At 37.9% G+C, this 25,483-nt stretch overlaps 1 protein-coding gene, 2 long non-coding RNA genes and 1 pseudogene across 7 annotated transcripts in view; 1 reads left to right on the top strand and 3 right to left on the bottom strand.

The window, feature by feature from the left end:
- The first annotated feature begins 151 nt into the window (after positions 1 to 151).
- On the top strand, positions 152 to 10,462 carry LOC147872412 (uncharacterized). The gene is made up of 4 exons (XR_015537525.1): positions 152 to 250; positions 1,254 to 1,448; positions 4,257 to 10,058; positions 10,383 to 10,462. It is a non-coding gene; the product is annotated as an uncharacterized LOC147872412 (long non-coding RNA).
- Positions 3,555 to 3,646, bottom strand: LOC147872413 (U6 spliceosomal RNA; annotated as a pseudogene).
- LOC147872414 (uncharacterized) lies at positions 5,313 to 16,422 on the bottom strand. Of its 4 annotated transcripts, none has more exons than XR_015537523.1 (4): positions 16,342 to 16,422; positions 15,748 to 15,921; positions 14,868 to 15,020; positions 5,313 to 6,830 (listed from the first exon to the last, which is right to left on the bottom strand). It is a non-coding gene; the product is annotated as an uncharacterized LOC147872414 (long non-coding RNA). The 4 variants fall into 4 exon arrangements; XR_015537524.1 differs by lacking the exon at positions 5,313 to 6,830 and adding an exon at positions 7,120 to 9,936; XR_015537521.1 differs by lacking the exon at positions 5,313 to 6,830 and adding an exon at positions 10,060 to 10,448.
- Positions 16,423 to 22,392: 5,970 nt separating this feature from the next.
- LOC110835880 (protein madd-4-like) overlaps positions 22,393 to 25,483 on the bottom strand; it is a 123,887-nt gene continuing 120,796 nt past the window's right edge. For both annotated transcript variants that reach the window (XM_087356797.1, XM_087356796.1), the window contains one exon: positions 22,393 to 22,759. In XM_087356797.1, coding sequence (XP_087212923.1) covers positions 22,544 to 22,759 — 216 coding nt within the window. In that variant the 3' untranslated portion in view covers positions 22,393 to 22,543. The remainder of the gene's footprint in view (positions 22,760 to 25,483) is intronic.

Below are 25,483 nucleotides of genomic sequence, written 5' to 3' on the forward strand. Positions count from 1 at the left end.
TATCCCGAATATTAAACTGCTTTTAAAAACACATTTCCCCGCTGAACGTTTTTTAAAAACAAATTTTTTCACGCAATGTCCATCGGCAACCAAGTCAGACCAAAAATACATCAGAATAGTATGTCGTTTTTTTCGCTACATAAACGGGTTACATGCTTGGACATTTATTTGTTGCTATTGAATTTTGGTAATCGACAGTAACGGCCTCTTCGTAGTGGGAACGAATGTTCGCGGCTTCTAATTAGTAATGGTAAAAATCAAATAACTGGTGAATAATTCGCAAATTATAAACCATACTGATAATATATATTACACTAACAAGTCAGTACGGGAATTCATGACGAAATCCATAGACGATTAAATTCAGAGAATGCTTGCTATTATTCAGTTTAAAATGTTCTGTTCCATCTCCTAATATAATCACAAAGACTACTGTACTCAAAAGTGTAATTTTGGCATCGAGAAGACTAAATTCTTGGTCTATGTCAATCGTCTGTGTTTTTAAAAAGAACACTGCCTTTCTGAAGCTCGATCTTCTTCCTTCCTCAGTTTATAAAGTCGGGAATGGCACTTGCTCAGTTGCGTAAGACGGAGAGTTCCTCTGTCACTGGACCCTTCATAATTTATTTGTAATTTTGCAAGTTGTGCTGTATGAGAGTGGAACTTGGTCTCTCACTTTGAGGAAAATTGATTGAGGGCCTTTCAGAACAGTTCTTTAAGGAAATTATTTGGGCCTAAATGGGAGGGGAATGTATCACAGAAAATTGCATAATGAAGAGCTTCACGGCCTATAAGATTAAGAATTAGTTGGATCTATACTACCTCTCCCCCAAGTGCCTACATGGCATGTAGCAGGACAACTTTACTTTACTTGCCAATCATTACAGTAGTTATTGCTTCCTGCTTCAATTATCTTCATTGCCAGAGAACAGATCCTGGTCAGGAAGTAAAACTTTTTTAAATGCGTCTGATCATGGATTGTAGTTCCATGTTCAGGATTATGACAGCTGGGTTCCCTCTGGAAGACTGCCATGCAAATACATAATTCATTCTACAAATATTAAACATATTTTTCTGAACACATTTCTGCTGAACTGCTTTGTAATTTTGAATGTAAGAGTGGGAAGTGACATGGTTACTTCAAAGTTGCTGCTAACCACCCCACAGGAGAAAAAGCATTATAAAAATTTGATTTTTGTTGCTGTAGGGGTAATATATCCACAGACTAAAATTACTTCTTGCCTTTTCTGCAGAGTCTGAATGAGCCTGAAGCAGTGTTGATCAACACCTGGGCACAGCATAACTAGCATATATAGTCCTTAAAGGCATCACAATCATCGACCTGTGACGATTACGATGCAGGAATGAATTCTCAGTAATACTTAACAAAACACACTTATGTACTTCACAAATTCCTAGCATGTATCATCTGAAGTTTCCTGGACAAGGTTAGTATATTATCCTTTGGTAACAAATAGTGATTAGAATATAAAATAAGTAAACAAACAACTATTAACACTATAAAAAGACACTATTGCCATACACGTTTCAACCTCAAGAGGACATAATCAGTGGCATCAGGGAAATAAATTCATTTAATCAAATGGTATAAACTATATTTAGAAAATAAATAATGAATAGCCTTTTCTTTGTTACACACAACTCAAGTCCTATATTCCGTATTCCCCTACATCCTTAAATTTCCAGATGACGATCTTTTATCATTTGCACATCTTCTAGCCCCCTGAGTACATGCTTGTGTGTGTACTTTTCTTTCCCACTACTTTTCAGTTGATTGTAAAATACCAGAGACCTGTTTTATTTCTTACTAGGTCCCATCTTCTGTCTCTCAATAAGCGCACAAATTTTGCTTACACAAGATGTTTTCTAAAATGTCATGTGGCCTGGCCATGGCAAATATAACAGCCATGGATTTACAAGATCAAATTCTTATATCCAATCTATGATGACACTGCACTACAAATCTAATCCAACACAGAAAGAAACTTTTAACCTTTACCATTTAGGAATAAGATATTTAAACCTCCCATACTACATGACTGCAGACCAAGCATTGACTCTTCTTCTTCTTCTTCTTCTTAAAGTCACTATCCATTCTGGATGTTGGCGATCAACAGAGCAATTTGAGCTTTACTGGCTGCTACTTGAGACAGCCCTCCAGGGGACATCGAGAACCAAGTTTTTAGGTTCTGAAGCCAGGAGATTCTTAGCCTGCCAGGTCCCCTCATTCCGAATACTTTTCCTTGGATTATCAGCTGAAACAGCCCGCATCTGTCACTAATTCTCATGATATAACCAAATTATTCCAACTTCCTCTTTTTTTGTGTGTGTTTTCAACAACCTCGACGTCTTTGTGGAGTTTCTCGAGAACTTTTTTGTTGGTTACACGGTCAATCCAGGAAATTCTGAGAATACGTCAGTACAACCTCATTTCGAAGGCCTCCAAATTTTTTGAAGAAGCTTTGGTCAACGTCCACGATTCAGCGCCGTATAAAAGCACAGAGAGAATATAACATTTGAGTAGTATTAACTTGGTGTATAAGTTTAAGTCTCTACTCCTGAACATTGACTCTGGTGTTTAATAATTTATGGCAAGCTACTCTGACATATGGCCAGTTTGACCACACATATACCATAACACATGGCTGGTGAAGGTTAGTAACTCTTAATTAAGACAAATACAGTGTTTTGAACCTCAATGCTGCACCCCATCTTAGAATTCTAGAATAGTCTTAGTTACGATACAAGTTTAATATTAAAAGGTATTTTGGTATTGAAAGGGTTCCTAACTGCTGCAGCCAATACCCAGTCATCACAAGAAATGAGTAGAACTAACATTCAGATGTATATATGTGTATGAAATATATGTCAGGCAATGGACAATGTTCAAAATAAGTGTGGTGTTGAATTGAACACAAAGACAGCAAGAACTGGTGACAAATATAAGAGACTTTAAATTGAATGCTAGAACTACATTCGCTTCAGTAGATACAAACTAATTAATGTAGGTAATGTGTCGACATCTGCAAACATATCGTCTCTATGTATGTCTGTCTCCTGAAATGAGAAGGTAAACATAAAAGCTGCTGTGCAGTGTCTAACGTTGAAGTACAGTAAATAGTGAGGCCAAAACTGACCACTGTGGAAATGCGGCAATTCTAAATACTCAATAATCTGGACGTTCAGGTAATTTGTGCAGGTGTATAAATTTCTGAGGGAAAGATATCTGGATTCAGTGATGTGGCAGGATGAATCTGAAGGGATGTGGGAGGCAGCAGGTGTGGCCTACTTTAAATTGATGTCCTGAAGTTTCCAGGACTGAGGAATATTGTAAGTCATGAATCACAAAGGAGACCCTATTTTGGGCAATACTGTACTAGTATGTCATTCAGGATCTCATTCATTGGTCAGTACTTTAAACTTACTGCAAAGAACAAAATCAATTATGATCTGTCGTCAAGTTACATTTGTTGTTATATGATAAACTATAATGCAAACTGTAAACAGAGAGATATTAGTTTTAACAATACATTAAAATTACGAAACGCTTCACGATTTTGCATGCAGGGGCCACGCTAATCTTCCCTGTATTACTGCAATGTTAGTGCGTGCAGTGCCAAACTGACTCCCACTCAAGCTACTGTCACTGGATAATTTAATCTATATATTTAGTAAACTAGCAGATAAAATGTTTGCAAAAATTTTAACTCAAGTCATTAAAGAAGCTAAACACATGCATTACAATAAATTGAAAGTAGAATCTGAAAATAAAGTAAAAATTGATTGTAAAATTGTAAAAGAGGAAACTGCAAACAATCTAGAGACATTGAAAGCCCACCAATAATGATAAATAATAATGGAGTAAATGATCCTAAACTTATTGCTAACTTTTTTAATACCTACTTTTTAACAATTGTAGAAAGAATGAACAGCAAAAACCAAAGAAGCAGTGAAGTTCTTGGCTAAGGCAATTCCTTATTTATTTTTGAATATTAATCTTATTTCTACCACACCAAATCTAGAATCTAGTTACTGTATATACTAACTGGAATATTAACAACCGTTTGAAATTGAATGTTTCTTTAAAAGTAGATATATAATGGCAAGGAGGATGTTTTTCAAGGGTTTGTAGACCTGTTAGCATATCCTACAAAGATAATTTGATGCAGTTTTATGACTAAATGCCACCTGTATGTGCTATACAACTAACTTCAAAAGGCTGTAATGTCTTTCAGATTTCGGAGATGCAGCACACAGCAGTGGTATGTCAAATCACTTCTTTGTGTTGGATGAGAAACATGGAATGTTATCGACTACACATTTCAATGTATCTATATCAATCAAAAAACTAAATCTTAAAGTTACCTCACTACTTGATTTGGATACAGAACAATATAAACATCTTCTAGGTTAATTAATGTCACGAAACAACTTTCCGTCCCCTTATATTTGAATATGAATGGTTGCTTGCCTGACTGCTTTAAAGTTTGTTCAATTCCAGATATTGTATGGATCTATCAACACAACTAACTATTTTTAAAATCAAAACTACAAAGTTTTAACCTAATACTAACCAAAATTTTGTACCATAATAGCATGTTTCATGTTACAGAGCAATAGTTATGTCACTATAAAGTACTCACTAGAGCATTGCAGTGGAGAAAATAAAGATGTGTATTTCCCTCTTCAACTCATTAATGTGGTTAAAAGGATAACAGCCTTGCCACGAATATAATATATGCCTCTTGTATGCGTAATGACAATCAGCTTCCTTCCTACACTTCTATCACCCGCAGCCTGAATTCCGATTCACAGGTTGGTTTAATTTTTGCCAACCATTGCTATTGAATTTTGGAACCAAGATAATTTGTAAATATCATAAAGAGTATGAAATAAATATGGGCAGTATTCTTACAGTTAATGACCACGTTTACCTGTTGATGTTTTTGAGGTTTATTTACTTTATCGGAGCCTATGAAACACTTTCAATTGAACTAACTCACCTAACCTGCCACGAAGTTGGAATTTCACATGTATTTACTCACTAGCAACACACACACAACTTTAACTTACCTCATGCAATTAGTCACCAAATTGTAAAGATTTGTACAGAATCGTTGGAAGCATCAGGAAGAACAAGACAGGCTTGATGAAATTTAGGAAGTTTTAAGGTTAGGAATCCACAACTTATTACCTTGCTCATTCACAAATACCACGCACGTATTCAACAGGCACACCAACTTAAATGCAAATTAAATTAAAAAAAACACTGAAATTTCATTAAAATACAATTGTGCCATTTAGAACCAAACAAAAATACATATTTTATTAGAAGACTCAGCATGATGAGGTAGTATGCAGAACAGAAGGGAGGGCATGATAATGAGATCTATGTACCAATGCAACACATTATGAAGATGCTGTGATAAAGCTCCTTGCAATCTCAACTGTTGAATGATACAGTAATGCAGCTACATGTGCTGACCCCTATTTCTCAAAGGATGAGCATGGATGGGATTGTGTTGTGTATGATGCATAACTGGGATTCAGTTCATGAAAAGAGCAGTCATTTACTCATCAACAACGTCCAGGCCGGCTCTGGTGTCCAACATCTTTTGACAATATTCAACATGATTAGGAAAACAAGCTGCACTGCTCAACACCTAGAATGTTTGCTGCAGGTTCCAGTCATGTCTCTATTATTCTCCCAATGTACATTTGATGGAAACAGGCATGTGGGAATTTTCCTTTTTAATTGTCTGCACAATTGGAGAGAAAGAACATTGATTTCAGTTTTAAAGAATATGTCCTCCACTTTTTGGCTGTAAATAGTGATTTCTCAAATGCAACTTGTATTCTCCAGAACTTGACTGCTTAAGTAGATATATTAACAGGTGATATTTTAAACGTCTGTAATCTGCAAAGATGCCTCATGCAAGATAACCCGACTACATGAAAGTGATAGAGGTTAACCTATGTGAAAGTTTGTAGATAAAAAGGTACTGTAAAAATATACAAATGGAGGAAAAAATAAACACATATATGACATGAATTAATTCGTAATTGTAACAGAAAGTAATTCTTCTGTAAATATAACAATAGGATGTTTTCAAGATCAGCGTTTTGCATAATATATGCAGATAATTACAAATAGCCATATAGTAGGTACTTCATAATCGTATGCATCAAACATGATTGTGTTCTATTCCTAAAACAAAGCCAGAAAGTTCCTACAAACATACAGTTGCAACCTCTTCATTAGTGAGAACTGGAAGAATCAGTAAATCAAATGAGACACGTAAAACATCTTATTAGAAGCACATTTAGCTTTGTTCCTAAAGATACCTTAACAGGATTTTAATGTTTTTAAAGTATTGGCAAAAGTTTCTGAAAACGTCATCTGTTGCTTTGAATGCGTAAATGAGCTGTGACACTGGTACACTGAAAATTTACTTTTGTCACAGCCCCTGAATCAAATGCCAAAGCTAGCCATGGATGTTGACTCTTTCCAAGTAAATTATGCCCTTCAGGTGTCCCCACAGGTAGGAGTTTGTATATGTAAAATCAGGCCACAAAGGATACGAAGTCAATTTGGTTCATCTCATCCATCAGCATGTGTGATGAGAGTCCAGTAGCTCCGTTATGTTGAAACACTAACTCATAAGGTGATATGAAGACATCACCTGTTATTTCTGTCCAAATATTACTTTTCAAGTGATGCTTCATTGCTGCAGCCTCTCACAAGGCACTTGTGACCATTTGTTCATAGGAGCTTCATCTTGGATTGATTTTAGGAGTAGATCACAATCCTTAAATGAAATGAATGAAATTAAGAATCACCCACACATATATTATTTATTGCAGAGGTGTCAGGCAATGAATCTGAATTTATTCTTCATATTATTGATCATGACACATAATTAATTTCATCGCCAGGCGTATGAAGGCATCTGGAGTACGAAAAACTTGGCATCAAGACAAGCTCTTTGTTGCCAGTACGAAGACGCACTTAAGGCTCTCAAGGAGGGAACAACTGCAAAGGCCATGTTAAAGTTGGAGAAACAGCAACTCTTAGCTGTAAGAAACTGTAGACTGTACTGAAATTACTGTAATTTCATCATGACTTTATTTAATTATGATATAACAGCAGACAACATTGCAGTGCCCATTCATTGTTACCATCAGCGTATCGATCATAGATTCCACTGCATTTTAGTATCTAATGACCAGAAAATCTTCAGATCTTTCTAGAGGGAACAAAGTGAAACACTTGTAAGATTTGAGGTTTTCACAGCGGTGAGTATGAAGATTTCTGTCTTCTGGGTTGTTGCGCTGTGTAGTCTGGTCGATGTTAACCAACGTTTCAGAGGTCATACTGCCTCCGTCATCAGGGCGATGAATATTCATCACAGCGCAACAACCCAGAAGACAGAAATCTTCAAAGTGAAACATTTATTATCATTATATCAAGTTCCTCCATCCAGAGGGTCTGCTTCTGCCATCAAGACCTTCCAGAAACTATAAAATTGTAACACTTAAGTAAATTAAAAATTAATACAGAGAGATATTTACTGTATACCAATATTGATATAAAAAATACCTGATCACTTAGAACTTTTCAGAGGTAACCCACAAAGTTATCTGCTGACAGAATGGTGAGTATTTAGCAACAAAAGATCACTGGAACTACAGTCCTCTTAATTAAGTATATGTTGTGTATTGTGTCAGCAAGCACTGTTTGCTTCTACTAGCGTCATTACAACAAGTGTTCACTGTGCATTCATCTTATGAGTGTCAGCTGCAGTTTCTTTGCAGTTATTCAACCTACCATTTGTCTGCCTCTGAGCATCATCACTTTCCCGTTTATGATCGATCAACTATTCCCCATTTGACAATCCTTCATACCATGATATTTCAGGAACTTTTCCTGCTAAAGAATGATCCCCTTAACATTTTCGTTTTGTTTCAATTTTTCCACCTTTTCTTGTTCTATTCCTGTGGTTAAAACATGGTGCCATAGGAAATAAAGCATGTTACCTCAACTACAGTTATTTGCCGACAGTTGGAGTGGATTGAAAATAGTAAAGAAACTGTTTCTGAATGTTGTGTGTCTTAGTCCGATGGATGCAGCCTGTGAAGAATGGAGTTCTAACTGCATTAGTTTTCCTACATGTATCTAGTAATGTCACACAATTGTCTTCATTGCTGCATAATACTGCGACAGATATAAAAACATATCCCATAAGAATATATTTTGGAAGAACTTAAAAATTATAAAAATGATGAAATATGAAGCAGTTTATCATATAATCTGTTTATATTCATTTGTATGTTTCATTAGTAAATATCGTTTATTGAATGAGATGGAAATAACTGTTATAAGTTGCATTCCAAAGGCATGACATCTGATACATTGAAGGAGCCGAAATATCACTCATCACATCCCAAACTTCAGCACTGATGAGAATTTCTTATTCAGTATGATCCATTAGGCAACAGGACTGGAGCTATGTAAGAGCAAGCCTTCAATACCAATAACAAAATTCACAAATTAGCAAGTAGTTCAACTTACCTAATATGTTGTGTATAAGATAAGAAAGTATGTCTTATTAAGTCGTGATGATTAAAGTGTATCTTTGTTTTAGAATGTAGACTAGGTCCATGAAAATTAAAGTACGTCAGTGAAGCTGACCTGTGTTAGGTCAATGTAATTTACATTACAAATACCAATTTATTAAGACATGTTTTACCAATGCATGGCACTTCCTGGGGTACCAGGAGAAGGCATGCAGAATTGGGTGGAAGCTGGATATCAGGAGGAAAGCTAACAACTACTCACCATAAAAGAACTAGCATATTAAGAACATTTACACATTGGTAATTTTTTAGTATATATAAAGGGCATAAATCACTAAAAAGAGAAAGGCAACATACAGTATGAGGTTTAGTGTTTGATTAAAGCGCTTGAAACAACAGGTCAACACATATTTGAATATTTTTAGTGTACCAGCAATTTATAATGACAAGGAGCTCTTCTACTGCTTTTAAATATGACAGCAATTTTCAAATACATGTGTAAACATTACAACACTCTTATGTTGAAGTCTAATATGTAATGTATGCATAAATTACAGCATTACATGTCTCATTTGATTATATACTGCATTCCACTATTTCTAACAAAGTGACTGCAGCCAAATCTTTATAGGAAATGCTTTGCTTGATTTTAGGGATGAAACATTATCCTCATACTTGCTGCATGTAATTAAGACCCAATTTTGCCATATATGTCTGTTCAGAACCGTTCATGACATTAAACGGACATTACTCCAAAATTAAATTCCTCATATATTCAACATACATTGTCTTTATGACCTGTGAGCCTCATAGGTCAGTACATCCATAACAATATCCTTTGTGTGGATGCGTGTGTCCATCCATGAATAATACATATTTGGAGTCAGTATGACTTTCCAAGCATTTATAAACCTCTTTAAAAAATCAATAAATAAAGAATGAATTTGATGCTGTAATTCTTATTTCACTCATTTCCTTCCTGTCTGATCATCATTGTCTGTAATTTACATTTATTTTAATCATAGTCCCTTACATACTGCTTTCAGTTCCCACAGGAATAAAATATTAATTTCTGAATAAACTATTAGTTTTCAGTGTAAGTGAGAAGGAAGATAATAACAATGTAACAATTTTCTAAAATACTGGTGATGACAATGATTATTCTAAAGCAGTAGTTCCCAGAAGACACTGACATTCCATGAGCTGGCCCTGCCACTGAAATTTTGTGTTGGTGGTTTCATCCCATTTCACAGATGAATAAAATGGATGGACAGGATTATCTCAGTCCTTCATGCAACCTGCAATCACTGAATTCCATCTCTGGCAGTAGTGTTATTACTGCCAAAAGACAGACATTTTCATAAACAACTAATACTTCATCATAATTCAATAATTGTCCTTAGAAGGAATCATAACAACTTGTTTTCCATCAAACAGGGGGTACGAAATAACAGAATAATGTAAGTATTCTCATCTATGTATTTACATATTATGTACCCATAACATAAAACAGGTGACATGGTTAGCTCAACATCATAATTTCGTGAATATACACGTTCATGCTTGTGTTCTTATATAGTCGCATCAGTGCATATATTTAACCATATTTGTCAATTAGTATTGTAGGAGCTGGGCATGAGAGAATGGAAAGAAGAGATGTGAAAAATTAAGTACATATGCACCGACTCTCATATCTCAAAGAATTAACCGATCTTTGCATAAAACATGATTTAACTTGTTATTATCATGTGTAACACGTATCCAAACATTTTTGTCATGAACAGGTTTCTCATTCTTACTGAGCTGCTTGGTCTGTCCTGCTGCGTCTTCCACAAGCAACCCCGAAGAATCTGAGGCCCGGAACAAAACAGAAAGAAACCATAAATAAATAAAAACGAAAAGGAAACAGAAAATGAAATAAAAACAGGAAGGAAACAAAAAATAAAATAAAAAAACAGAAAGTAAAATAAAAACAGGAAGGAAACAGAAAAGAAAATAAAAACAGAAGGGAAACACTAAGCAAAGTGAAGTCTGATTACATTTCATCCATATTATGTTCAAACTGGACGTTTAAACATTTTAAATGCAGATATAATTAATACTTCTTATATTACTGGTAATGTACTTACAAATTAATTGTATCAGAATGAGCAAATGAATTTCTAAACAGATCAATAGAAAGTGATATTTACAAGCATTGATTATGTGTATTTTAGCGGCTTAAAATGGTAGGCCTAAGTATAATAGATAAAGATCTCTTGGTCCTGTCCTCATATTTTAACAGATGTGATACTTAAATATGGTTAACTGGAGTCTATTTATTACAAGCAGTTTTAAAAAGACATCGGGGCTTCCCTATTATAGGAAGAGCATGTGATTTGGAGACATACTTTGATCTCCAGGATCTAACCACATGAAAGCCATATTTGAAGACTGACAAAATGCACACACGTTCATTTAGTTTATAATAAATATGGAATGTTTGGGCCTGTCAGCAAGACCCTGTTGCATGGTTTTATGACAGACAGACTATTTAAGTTGTCTGATCAGGTAAGCGAATGGACTGAACTGTTTGATGGAAATGAGAAATTAATGTTTCCTTCATGAAATTATATAAAGCTCAATTTATGAAGCTGAACAGATACGTACTATCAATTTGTTTGTCATTACATGGTGTGTACAACATGAGCTATGCAGTGAAAATAATGGTGCCATAAGAAAGTGCTATGTGACACAAAGAATCAACCTGTAGGCCGGCAAAATGAAACCTCGACACCTTCGAATTATAGGGAACGAAAATTCTGATTGTGGCTGTTATAAATGTAATGAAATCCGAGATTCTTATCAAAGACAGGAACACATCATAAGTAAAATTAAAGCAATAAAACCAACATGAAATTAAAGAACAAGAACAATGAAAAGTATATTTAAGATAGACAAAATGAATAATTAAAAATAATCTCAACAAAGAAGCAGGCCTCTCCTCCAGTAGTGGCTTGAAAGGGCTCTGACCCAAAAGTTTAGCAATTGTATCTAACTTAGGTACAAGAAGATCTGACGCAATCCTAAATATAATGAAATTCCGTAATGGCTGGAGCCTTCAAGCACATGCAACCACTGCTCTAAGCTTGAGAAGAATGTCCCTTTTCTCCAGAAAAAGGTGTACCTGAAATAACCCCTTCTCCTGCTCTCGGCCCTTTTCATCACTGAAAGATCCTCAATAACGAAGTTCACCTTGCTCACCTGTTCTAAGAATGATTTTCAATGGCAGTGCCTTGTACAAATCTCATATCTCATTTGTACCCAAAGCACTTCATAAACTCGGTCTCAAGACGGACACGCAATTCAGGAGAAGGCAATAACAAAATGAATAAGTGTAAAAATGTTTACCAATTGCAAATTGAGAAAGCCGTGTGATGTAGCTCAGTTTGCTGCAAATGCTTCTGGCAAGAAAAATGTCACTTGTTCGGGTTACCAAGAACATTAAGGAAATATTTTTCACATCGGAGCGGTTAAGTATCGTAATTAAGGCATGAAGATAATTACGCATTAACCAACTCCCATATTCGGAACGTTGCCTAGTTCATTCCCTTTGTTTATTTAAAGAGGCTTTCTCAACTGAACAAGGTATTTATTACAGAATGTAAGGACGGCTGCATTTGATGGATAGGTAACCATGTCGAAGGAAGTGGTCGTGACTTATTATAAGCATTTGCCTAAAAAGTGGCAAAAAGAAGATGGTAGGCCTATCCTACAATCAAAAGCCGCATTATTCGGTACATCGCCTAATTTTGTCAGCTGCGTCACACCTCCAGGAGGTACAATGAGTAAAACATGCATACAACATTTTTGTGACTAAACACTTGGAAAGCGGCCATTTGGCAAAACAAGACGGCAATGAGAAAGCATTATGAAAGCGTTTTTTTTGTAGAAATATGTTGTGACAATGGGAAAGAATGCTTTTCTATGGCGTTCTTTGGTATTAGCGATGATGACCTCTGGTTACTACCACCGTATCAAATCACTGTTTGCGCAGAGTCAATTCTTAGGATCCCCGGGCCATGAGATTCGATCCGGCCACCTCTTCAACGACAAGCACGACTGTTAACCATTGCACAGACATGTTCGGTGACGATACAGGATTGGTTCAGGCCCACACAAAAAACATGAACAGATGAGACAATCGAATGTCAGAGACAAGCGCTTAACTGTGTAGCTGATTCTACAGGAGCCAACTTTGAAGTAACCGGGTCCTTTACAGCGAACGGGTGATTTCCATTGCTGTGCCTGTGTACTTGCGGTATGTGCCACATGTGTCGCTGTGTGTCAGACAGGGATGTAAATTAGACCTACTACAGTAGGGCCCCGCTTTTCGGCGCTCCGCTTTACGGCGATTCGCTAATACGGCGCTCAACAGCTGAGTCAGAGAAGTGCGTCCGGCGCCATTTTCTCGTCGCTGATTCAGTCTGTTTACAGCTTTTGTGCGCTCCGTGTCTCTCTGTATTTCTGGCAATTTTTTAAAGTTATTACAAACTGTATATTTATGTAATATTTTTGTGTTACTACAGTGTAATTACAATGGCGTCTAAGGGTAGTAGCGATAAAAAGAGGATTCTTAAGCCTCTTACTTTAAATGCCAAGTTAGATAAGATTAAACTTCGTGAACAAGGTATGTCTATGGCCGAGATAGGACGTAAGCTACGCCTAGCTCGCCAAACTGTTAGTGCCATCGTGAACGCTAAGGAGAAAGTGTTAAATGAAATTAAATGTGCCACACCAATGAACTGTAAAGTCATAAGAAAGAGAGATAGCCTTATTGCTGACATGGAAAAACTTTTAGTTGTGTGGATTGAAGATCAAACGAGCCACAATGTGTGTACTACTGATATTCATTTTACTTTCATATCGTTTTCTTAGGCCTAGCGCTATTGTGCACTTACTATATGATAGTGTAAACATCTTATTAGGCTTTGATAAGCATTTGCAAGTGAAAAAAAGGCAAAGATCCGCTTTACGGCGATTTTCGCTTTACGGCGGGGGTCTGGTCCCTAACCTGCCGTATAAGCGGTGCCCTACTGTACAGTTTTATTTTCAGTAGTCTTAAGTATCCATGACTGTTAAAATAATTATACTAACAGGGTGCTGAGGAGATTATCTGCACCTAGGAGACATGAACTGTTAAGAGGCTGGTGAAAGTTGCATAATGAGGGGCTTCATAAGTTGTACTCATCAACAAATATAATTAGACAGATCAAGGCAAAGAGGATGAGATGGGCAGGGCATGTAGCCTCCATGGGAGAGAAGAGAAATGCATACATGGTTTTGGTGGGCAGACCAGAAGGAAACAGACCACTGCCTAATTAGTACTTGTCACAAAGTATTATGTCAGAATTGAGAAATGAAGGGAATTAGTGGAGTATGTAGTAGTCATTGGAGATATAAAGGTACATACACGTAACATTTTCATACAACACGTGAAGGGAAGAGTCAATTTGAGGAATGGATTTGTCTTACTCAGGACAGGATCTTGTGAACACGGTGAATGTAAGGAATTAAGGAATTTCAAACTGCAAGAGGCAAGTGTCCTACTTTACAATCGTTGTTACTTACACTCAAGAAAAAGTTAAACTTCAGTGGCGGAAAGTGGGCTCTTTGGAAAACAATTAGTGAGAGAGTCTTCAGGTTGATGAAATAAGAAAATGATAGAAAAGCGCTAATCAAAGAGGATGATATTCGCATGGCACATTTGAGAAATATGAGTCCTTCGTTAGAGAAATGGGGAGCGCCCTATCATCTACATTCAATCCACACGCACAGTAAATCTTGCCTGGAGTCATGGTAAGAACACGTGTACTTCCACCCGCCTCCAAAGGACAGCGAGTCATTATTGTACATGCTGGGAGTGAAAATGGCTTCATTCCAAATGCTCAGTTAATGTTTAAATTGGTAACAATGTCTGGAGATTATTGGCACACAATTTATTTTAATAACTATGAACAATGTCTCAGACCAGAGTTGATTCCAAAGATTAACACCGAATTCGGTATTTGTAGAGGACAACGCAACTTGCCACAATGTACGAACCAATTCGGTTATTTCCTTCATCTCGAAACGGCGATATATCGACTGGCTTTCAGATCGTGGCATTCCTTTCAAGACCAAAAGTGTCAGCCCAAATTGTATTAAGCGACGCACTGCAGGAGCAGAATGGGTATGTAAGCAATGTAACTTTTCATGAACACAGCAACCTAAGCCTACGTGTCACTTACCTGCACAAACACCGACACGATCACGAGGGATGCCAAACACTGTTGTTTACGACTTTCCTCTTTGGCAGCTGTGAAGTACATCTGACTGACTAGTGTCAGGAATAATTCGGCAACTGCCATCCACGTGCCGTAAGTTTGTTCATATTTCTTCCACTGTAATGAGACATTGTAAATATTTTAATCCCTGTGATCAAGATCTGCAATTACATATCTTGATTGATAACATGAGTCTTCTGTGGGTCTGGAAGAGATGGTTGACTCAGCACACTTTGAAATGTTGTTTGGGATTCATAAATTGACAGTGCACATGCTTCATCTGAGATAAAATGTAGTCCATATCTAGAAAGTACATAAATAAAAACAACAATGTATAATTTGTAATAAGTTGTTCATCAGAAGTCTTGATGCCACCTTCAATGTGTATGGAATTAGGTGGACTGTGAAAATAGTATTAAAGCTGAACAGCTGCATCCACTGACATATATGAGGTAATATGGTATCATTATGCAGTTTCTTTTCAAGAAAAAGCTAAATAAGATAATAGTACTGAATAAGAACATATTTCCAGCAGTACTCAACCTTTCATTTCACGATGCCTCACAAGTGATAACAAAATAGATTTTGAGATGTTCTTCATGCACTAGTATGAGTGAAATATACTTTATGGGCCATTCCATGTCTGTCTGCCACACATTTTGCAAGAACAGTACTAGATCACATTATTGTAATCCACTAATGAAACAAGGTAACTAAGGACCCCCACCATTTTGAACACACTGCTACATAAAGAAGAGATACAAGGGTGTCAAATGTTGACTGAGCTACCCTGCTCACGCAATGAGTCTGTAGAAACAGAAAATCCAATCAAATTCATACTGACCTATGGCACACCTCCATTAGTTGCAGCACCAACTTAGGGCCATAAACTTCCCCTAGAGGATTATTGGGGTTCACAAGAATGCCTTCACTGTCCTCCCTCTTGTCCATGCTCTGTAATGGCAGATTCTAATACATCAGCAGTAAGCTCAAATGTTGATCTCTCTCCAATACTGATCTGAAAGAGAACAAGTAGTAATGATCAACAAAGAGTATTTTTTCATCAAAAGCAAATTGGAAAACAAAATAATTTGCTACTTGTAAAATGGTAAAAAGTATGTATGTGTATATATATTTTTTTACCACTGCTATGAAATCTGCAAATAGCAAAGAATTGTGTTAGTGTTCATTTTTACCAGGAAACTAAATATGATAAAGTTCAAGCCGTCAGAGAGACAAAGCGTAGTATGTCTCAGTACCATGAACTATAAACAACATAAATAGACCTAACCTAACCTCAACGTATTCATGTGTCCCAAAACAGCTTATTGCTCCTTGAATCAAATTTTGTGGTAGATAGTGTAAACGAAACACAATTACACATTAAACTACAAAACATGCATAATTTAAGTACAAACTTAAACAAACTCCTTCCTACCTCTTAAACTCCACAATAACCACCACACACGTACGAATTTCAAATACTGATGGTCGGCAAGATAGCGCCGTGTACTGTGCTGCGACCTGTGAGCGATTTACAAATAAAAACAACGATGACGTGACAGTAAGCCAGTTGGTAAGAAGGTTAACTACTCTTCAACCTTCCAAATTCCTCCTATCAAATATTTAAATAATTTATTTGTGTGAAGACAACATTCAATACTACAATAAAATCTGCATATCAACATGCTTACGTGAAGTGTGATTAGTGCTCTTACGAGGTCTACAAGTAAGTAACCAATGTAAAATCCTAACTAACTAACTAGATGGCTTACCGAACCCGAAGGTTCATCACCGATTTAACAAAAGCCCTCCAACGGACCCTGACCTGGGCCAACAAAATACAGTCTCCCTCAACTTCCATCTCCCATAGATCCCGCCTGCGATTATCCTCCCATCTACGTCTAGGTCTCCCCAGCGGTCTCTTTCCCTCAGGCTTCCTGACCAATATCCAGTGCACACCTCTTGTCCCATCCATGCGCGCTACATGCCCTGCCCATCTCATTCTTCTCGACTTAATCACCCTGACAATATTGGGGGAGGAGTACAGATTTTTAAGCTCATTTTTATGCAGTTTTCTCCAGACCCCATCGTCTTCTCTCCTAGGCCCAAATATTCTCCTCAACACAACAAATAACTATGGAAGTGCCACACAGACTAGATTATTTTTAATATGTGAAGATTCACTAACCAAAATCGACAGTAAGTTATTTATTTACTAACGCTTCAGTACATAATCGGATATGTCAACGATAAACTGATCAACTTTGTCCCACGCATTCATAACGAATCATGCATGACGCTTAAACGCAGCTGCACTGATGGGGGCCTTAAATGCGATTCAGCGAGTTCCGTTTAACCAAAACATTATATGACCTAAGCGAAGAACAAAGATTGACAGCATTTGAGGAAATAAGAGGAAGACCGAGGCTTGATAATTGTACTTTTAACAAAACTTTATTTGGATCGTCAACATAAAGAATACGTGATTGCACTCAACCTGAGGGTAAAAGCCCTGGAATGTCCTCAAAGAAAAAGTGTGAGGGTGTGGACTGAACTCAACTGGACACGTGCCAGGGTACGTGGGGGCCTCTTATGAACACTGTAATGAACCCATGGATTCCATGACGGCGGGAAATATCTATACAAGCCGGACTACTACCGTTTTCTCAAGCAGCTACATAAAGCTACTTAGTTTACACAATTTTACGAATTCCGCGTTACATCTGTTAAGCAATGCCCTCCTTTCATACGCGTAGATCCACTGAGAAAACTAGTAACATGGAGTCCAAATCTGTGTCTTGCCCCGTAATCAAAAGATGTATGGTTCGAAGCCAGACCGAGACATACAAGCCGAGCAGCGGTAACGCGGCTTACTTATAAGATGGAGATACCAGGTTCGAATCTCACCAGGAACTTTCTAATGGTTCTCCAAGCAACTGCAAAGGTGGCGCCTTGAAACATTCATCCAATTATCTTATAACTGACAAATGACTGAGTGACACAAGATAATGCTTGTGGAAATTTTAATATTATCATTTCATGCACACTAGGTCTGTAAACTATTCTCTTTTTCCTAGCTTTTCCGATAAAAATTTACGCTGAATTTCATTTCCCGCTCATGTCATAATTCCTCCGTCGACTTATCCGCACTCTTAAATCCACATATTCGTGTGAGCACTGTTTTCGTCGAAGACTCTAAAAGTGTTCTAGGAATATTTGTGATGGCTGTCTATTGAAGCGTAAAGAGAGAGAAGTTCAGAGTGCTCGTCTGTGTGTCACTTAAAGAATAGAAACTCTGAGAAGACAAGCGAGTGTCTAGAAGATACACAAAAATAACTCACACTGACAGATGTGGTCGGACCTGCTTTTGCCTCTGACTTGGGCTACACAAAATGACACAGCAGCGACTTTGTGTTGTCCGTAAATGTTATCAGCAGCCTCAAGCCTTAAGAAAGTATACAGTTAGGAGTATTAGAAATTATTCATAGACAAAAACGATATCTTACTTTCTAAATGCGAACAAAAGCCACAAACGTCGACTACTTACATGGATCAGTTGCCTTAACCTTTTCAGTTAATGGCCACTTCTTTAAAATTAATTAATTAATATTAATTACACTTCGTATTAACATTATGGTAAGGGAACTCAAAGGTTCAATGCCGATAAGAACCAAAATCCGGCAATGGACACGGACCTCAGCCAGCTCAATCCAAGCACATGCCTTACTTCCCTGAGATTCCTGTTCATCCTATCCTTCCATCTGCTTCTAGCTCTTCAAACACATTTTATTTGAATGCTATTTGGAATATTGCAAATCACCAAATGTACACGTCGTTACATTCTCTTACCACTTACGAGTTTAACATTTCCTGGATTGTGATTTTGAAAGAGTCGGTACAATTTGAAGCAGGGCTATTTTAAGAACTATTACATAGCGTCTTTATTGTCGGTATTTAGTAACAAAAGAAGAAAAACATTTGAGTTCAATGAAAACTATAAAAAGATGCCAGTATAATTAAAAGCCAATCACCTGAAAGAGGGAGTAGGACCATCTCACTCTTTATACCTCGTACAATGGCCAATGTCCAACATAAATTTCGCTGTACTGGAGCTGCTACTGACAAAAACATTTACAGGGATGTGCGGTGTTTTCTGCTTTAACAGTGTCAAATCCTGAAGAATAAAAGATGGAATAAATATTAAGTCACGTGCGAAAATAGAAGCAAATCGATCAGAGTCATCAATCATCGGGAAAAAAGAACTTTCAAATGTCCTGTCTTCACAGCCAAAGTCCGAGGACAAAGTAAGATTCTGCATAATACGAACTGCTCCGGAGACCAGACATCGTCATTTATATTCAACGTTCCATTTCCTAATTTAATATTCTACATAATTTAACATTTTAACGCAGTCTGTAACTTATAGAACGTTCCATGAATAACTGAAACTCGCGCTACCTCCTCGATCCTCCTGGTCCCTCTGCATCGCTGACACGGACAAGATATTCAGAGGTTCTCTAACGATTTGTCAAATTCTTACCGCGCAGCGCTCAATAACTTCTTACTGCAAGAGTGGTACATGCGCTGGTTTGATGGATTTTGGGATTCTGAAGTATAAACCACGAGGTTTCAAGTAAAGGTGAGTCAGACTGGTCGGCACGTAGGAAAAATGAGAAATATGTAGACGTAGGCGTAGATGGCAGGATAACATTAAAACGGGTTTTAAAATAATGTGCAAGGAATTCATTTGTCTTAGAATATGACGAAGCAGCAAGTTCTTGTGAACACATTAATGGAAATTCGGCTTTCATAGAAGGTGAAGAATTTATTGATTGGTTGAGCAAAATTATCTTCTTAAGAAGGATTCCGCTCCACTCAGTTAGTTATTAGAAAACGTCTAGTGGATTTCTAGGGCAGGGGCGATTACTAACGTCAATAAGCACTAAAATACATTTAAATTAAGTAACTAACCGTTCTTTGCATTTGTAATGAGTTTAAGCTTTTAATTCCGTCGGGATCTGACGTAATGGATGGAAGGGCCATTAAACATTTGTGTTATGTCCAAGGGAGAGTTTCTAATTTAATCCTTGGATTGCTGAAATCTTGAATTCCAATATGGACCTACAATTCATAATTGAAGAATATTCATGTGCTTCCTATGTTGTGGAGTATGTGAATAAGACGAACCGAGGCATAAGCAACTTGCATAGACAAATGATTCAGCTGCAACAAGATTACCCCGACCAAGACTACTGTGAACTGTTGAAGAAGGTGAGTTTGAGTGTCTTAAATAGCGTGGAGATGAGTAGCCAGGAAGCAGCGTGGCACTTGATGAGGCAACATATGTCGGAATCAAGCAGATTTGTTGGCCTCACGAGAGACAAAAGTGTAGAAAAACACTGAAACAGATGGAACAAGAAAATCTCGATGACAATTCTACTGATGTATGGTATGATAATATTATACAAAAGTATGAAAAAGTCCTATACGAGGTGCGATCGGAAAGTTTCAAGACTGTGTCAATAGAGGGCGAACCGAATGTAGTACGAGCTTCTGCCGCTAGGGGGTGCGGCCTACATTCATAGTGAATCAGTGTGCCAGCCGGCATCATCGAATTAGCATTTGTTTCTTAGTTACGGGCGTTTTGGTAGTGCATTACACCGACCCTCCTGCGATTTCGGAATGGCGTGTGCATCAAATTTTGCCAAAGACTCGCCAAAACGGCTACGGAAACCTATGAAATGCTAAAGCAAGCATTTGGGGAGTCCGCAATGGGTCGTGCACAAACTTTTGTGTGGCATTCACGTTTTAAAAATGGCCGAACCTCTGTCGATGATGACGAGCGTTCTGGACGACCATCTTCGAGCACAACGCCCGAAAATGTTACGAAGATTCGGCAGGCCATTCACGAAGATCGACGTCGTACCATCAACGACTTGTGCGACATTGTTGGGATAGGCTATGGGACCTGTCAGCTTATTCTAAAGGAAGAACTCCACATGCGACGCATCGCAGCCAAGTTTGTGCCAAGGCTCCTGTCTGAGGACCAGAAGCAGAATCGACTTCTCGTTTGTCAGGAGCTCAAAGATCTTGCCTGATCGCCGGATTTAGCTCCGTGTGTCTTCTTCCTCTTCCCAAAGATGAAAATTCAGCTAAAGGGAAGGAGATTTGAGACGATAGAAGCGATTCAGGCAGAATCGCAGATGGTGCTTGACAGGCTGACAAAAAAAGATTTCCAGGGATGCTTCCAGGCTTGGCAGCGGCGTTGGGATCGTTGTGTTCACTCCCAGGGGAACTACTTCGAGGGTGATGGATGAATTTAATACCTGAGATAAGTGTACGGGTTTTATAGGCGCAGTCTTGAAACTTTCCGATCGCACCTCGTATCCTGCATTTGTGCTATTGGTTAGCAAACATCGCGTTAACCACAGATTATACCAACATTTCGTTCTCCTTCATTCTCGCTTATTCAAATGAAACTATTATAAACCAGTAAGTGCATTATTACTGTTCATGAATGCAACTGGAACCATCAAATGTGAGTTAAATGTTAATATAATTTCACTCCTGTTTATAGAAAATCTGTTCGGGTTAAAAATATTTCATACAGAAGGCATCATGCTAACATGGCGTATAAAGAATTATTTAAAACTTACTTACTAAATTCTTACGCTTATTTTGTTCGACAAATGTGCATTATTAGTGTTCATACTTTCAAATGTAACTGTCTGTATCTCTATGTACGCCTTTCTGGCATGGCGTACATCCCACAGTTTTACACTGTATAGCAGATTAAGCAAATGCCCTCGATACAAAATACGGGACATTCGAGTGTTTGAGGTGCTTAAAAATAAATGCGCAGGGAGCATAAGAACAAATAAATTTAACAACAGCGATTGAAAATTTATTAATATACAATAACAAATTTTAAATATACATTATTGCCTACATCTTTACAAATTAATATGGAAAAATATACTTGATTTTAATAAATGCCACATAGATATCTAATAATATTTGTGGCGGTGTCATCAGGCCGGTCGTTGGACATTTATTGTTGTCAATTGTTGGATATTATTAACTTATAAAACAACTTGTCTTTATCAGTGCATTTCCCCCACTGTTTCTGTGTGAAAACAGCGCACTCCTTTACTTGGAACATTTTTACCACATCGTCCTGAAAAGAGTTTGCTGTTTTATTACACGCGGAAAAAACGACTCGGCCATCCCGTCTTCTAATTGAAACTGCATATTTGTAGCTGGGTATGTTCCGTAGGCCCGCGTGGCAAAGAAGAAGGTAAACATTATTCTGCTTAATTCTGGTCGTCATGAAGAACGTCTCGCCTAAAACGAACATGGCTTCGTGACGATCGCAACTATTTGGGTCGTTACAATTAATAACTGCACTCAGCGTCGCTGTTTCTCGTGTCTTGTCACTTGGTAGGTAATGAATTTTGCGAATGTGGGTCTTGACCTTGCTCAAATTGTCCTCCCAGGGGCATTCTACACTCGCGATAGAAGAGAAAGGGCATTTAATCGGACGGTGACCGCACTCTCCTTCGTGTGTCCTTGCACCCTGCGGATAAAATGTCTTTCTGCATCCTCTTTTTGAGTGTCGGCAGGGAAACCTCATTTTTCTAACCAAATTTTCTGCGAGTAGGTTCCTGGCTCTTGAAAATGGGCGCCTGCAGAATGGACAGGTCAGAAGTTTCTCTCTGCAGGTGGAACAAGTACTGTGCCCGTTCACGCACATGGTGATTGGTGTTAGCATGTACTCCGTACACACTGGACACTCCACCTCCTCTAGCAGTTCTTTGAAGCCGGGAGCCATTACTGGATTTTAACGTCCAGACCTTGAAGAAAGAAAGACATTGTAGCAGTAATATGGGGGATAGTGTGAATGACATCTTCGGATTAAAAGAGTTACGAAATTAATTCACGAGTTTTTTCGAATTGCTGTAGAAATTGAACTATTTACCATAAATGCAGACAGTATTTGGAGCACAACAACAATGTTTAACAATTGCATACCAATCCTCACGATGCCACAGAAAATTACAAATAAAAATTCAATAGCCAATTACAGTTACAGCACGCGAGACGAACACAACAATCAAGATGAAAAGGTAACAAAGAAAGAGATTATCAAACAACACACGAGTGCATAGGACGTTAATGCACAAAGAAAAATTACTACTGAATGCATCAGATGTTTGTTATAATAATTTAAATAAATCAAATCAAATATAATTTCGTAAAATGTGATTACGGGAAGCCATCTTCCTTACAAACACATGCACGCCCCAGCAGACAACATCAGCAGTTGATGAGCGTCTAGCGAAGGGAATGTTTTTAATCGAAGGAGTGCGAGACACTGTCACAAAATTGTTACTAAATCAGAAAGGTTTTTGCTAAATAATTCAGCACAAACGTATCTATAAGCACTTTATCGACAACCTCTTCGCAGCACAATTCGTTCCAGAATGACGAAATCCGATTGTTGCCTGCTATTTATACCAACACAACAAAGCAGACGTAACCTACGACGCAACAGTCAGTAGAGAGAGTGCAATACGGTTCATTCTAGCGTGCATAAGGACTGAGAAATGAACCTTATGGCATGCCAGCCGAGATTGTTGCACGTGTTCGTATTTTATAACAACACCAGCGTTTCATATTTACACATTCTTTGTAGTTACAGAAATACAAATTGGATTACTCCAAGTTATAATTTTTTGACATTCCATCATAAATGTAAGAAGTCAATTATTAATATTAAATATTTTTTGTGTAAAAGAAAATTAATTTAAAAGTAATGAAACGAGGCTTGAAGTAAATTTTGCAGTTTAATTTGCCCTTGTTTAAAAATAACGTCGTGTTTTTTTTATTCTTTTTTAATTTTAAAGACGGTTTTTGAGGGCCCCGGGCGCTGTTGAACTCATCGCCCCTGCGACAGGGAAAATGTTTCCTTCCTTCGAATCCCGATTATTCATTTTGAATAGTGAAAGAACGCAGGAAGGTAAGAACTCTGGGAAAAGTGTCCTGAGTTCGATTTCCTTCAAGGGCGGTTCCTTTGGCTCCGAAACTAAGCGAGACAGAAGAAGGGATCAGAGTTTTTTGCTTCGAAGAGGAGATTTCGGAAACGAAGGCCTCGACACTGAGTTCGAGACCCGACGAAGATGATTTCTGTTGACGGGAAAGCACCCACGAGAAGAAATCGACGCCAAGGCAAAATTCTTTCGTTTCGGAGAGGAAATTACAGGGTCTAAGGTCACGGACACGAAAACAGTCCTCGGTTCGAGTCTCTGTTAGGATGTTGGTTTCTGGGGTAATTTTACGGGCGTATTAAACGACGCACGTTTAATGATGAGGCCCATAAGCTACCGGGTGTTTCCGAATTAATCTGCTGATTTTGTGTGGTTATAGAAGCCTTGATTTTTTATTTATTCATGGTTTATTTAACGACGCAAGTTTTTACCCCAAGGCTTCCTTCACTGTTTTGAGGCATTTGCGGACATTAGGCACGAGGGCTGAGATACACGTACTTTGATGGGTAAATATGAGCTGCCAATACACTGTACAAGGTTGCACAAAATGTGTCCAAAATTGGAATGTGCAGTTTAAAATTATTCCGCCATACACACACATGACAGCAGCACTGTGGTATTTCCTGGTGGATCCCAATGAAGTCTGTGGGCCAGACGCTGGTAAGACTGGGAAAGACTTCAGAAATGCCTGACACACACAGGCTCATATATCAGAACTCAAACAGCTCACGAAATGCATTTGATAAAACTATCTACAAATCTGTGCACTGTAACTGTCACAGAAGTGTGGAACATCTTAGGTTGATCTAAGTCCTATGCTCCTTGGTTCCTGTTTAGTATTTATTGGGTGTGTGATTTATCAAGTCCTTCACAGCCTTGCAAGCGCCTTTTGACCTGACCAACTGAACCATTCCCTTGTACGACATTTAGAAGCACAAGCAACTTGCTTTGGTCTCTGGAGTATCAGCGTGCACATTCTATCCCTAAATATCGTTTCAGGATTAAACTCCCTAATTCTAGGCAAAACTTCACTGATTATACAGTCAAAAGAATCTGGGAGTCTAAAATGTCAAATTTCGGAAACTCGGAGTAAAGTAGGTCATAATGCTGATTCACTTTATTGATAGAGCTACCAAAACCGGTTGAACTTCTTTATTTCCCCTGGAGATGGCACAACGAGTATGAAACCTCCTCTGTTCATAGTACCAAGAGTACTCCATAGAGTGCATCCGCTACCGCACAATAATATTGATTTTAGTTGGAAAGGTTTCGCCTGCGTGAAAGAACGCTGTATGGAACACAGATTTTAAGATCACAAATGAAATGAGGCAGTGAAATTTATTTTACGCATTACTTTTACGAGCTGCATACGGACCTGTCCCTCTGACCCAATAACCAAATCAGCCAACATTTCTTTATTAAATCTGGCGTGAACACAGTGCACTGCAAGCCCTTTTAAGGAGTAATTAGATTTGTGTCAGCCCAGCGGAATTCGGCGTACTAATTCACAATGTTCTTTATTAAAATTGA

The sequence above is a fragment of the Zootermopsis nevadensis genome, unplaced genomic scaffold (genome assembly GCF_977971745.1).
Source record: "Zootermopsis nevadensis isolate Lab colony 2312 unplaced genomic scaffold, Znev_1.0 Znev_ptg000028l, whole genome shotgun sequence".
NCBI classification, from domain to species: Eukaryota; Metazoa; Arthropoda; class Insecta; order Blattodea; family Termopsidae; genus Zootermopsis; species Zootermopsis nevadensis.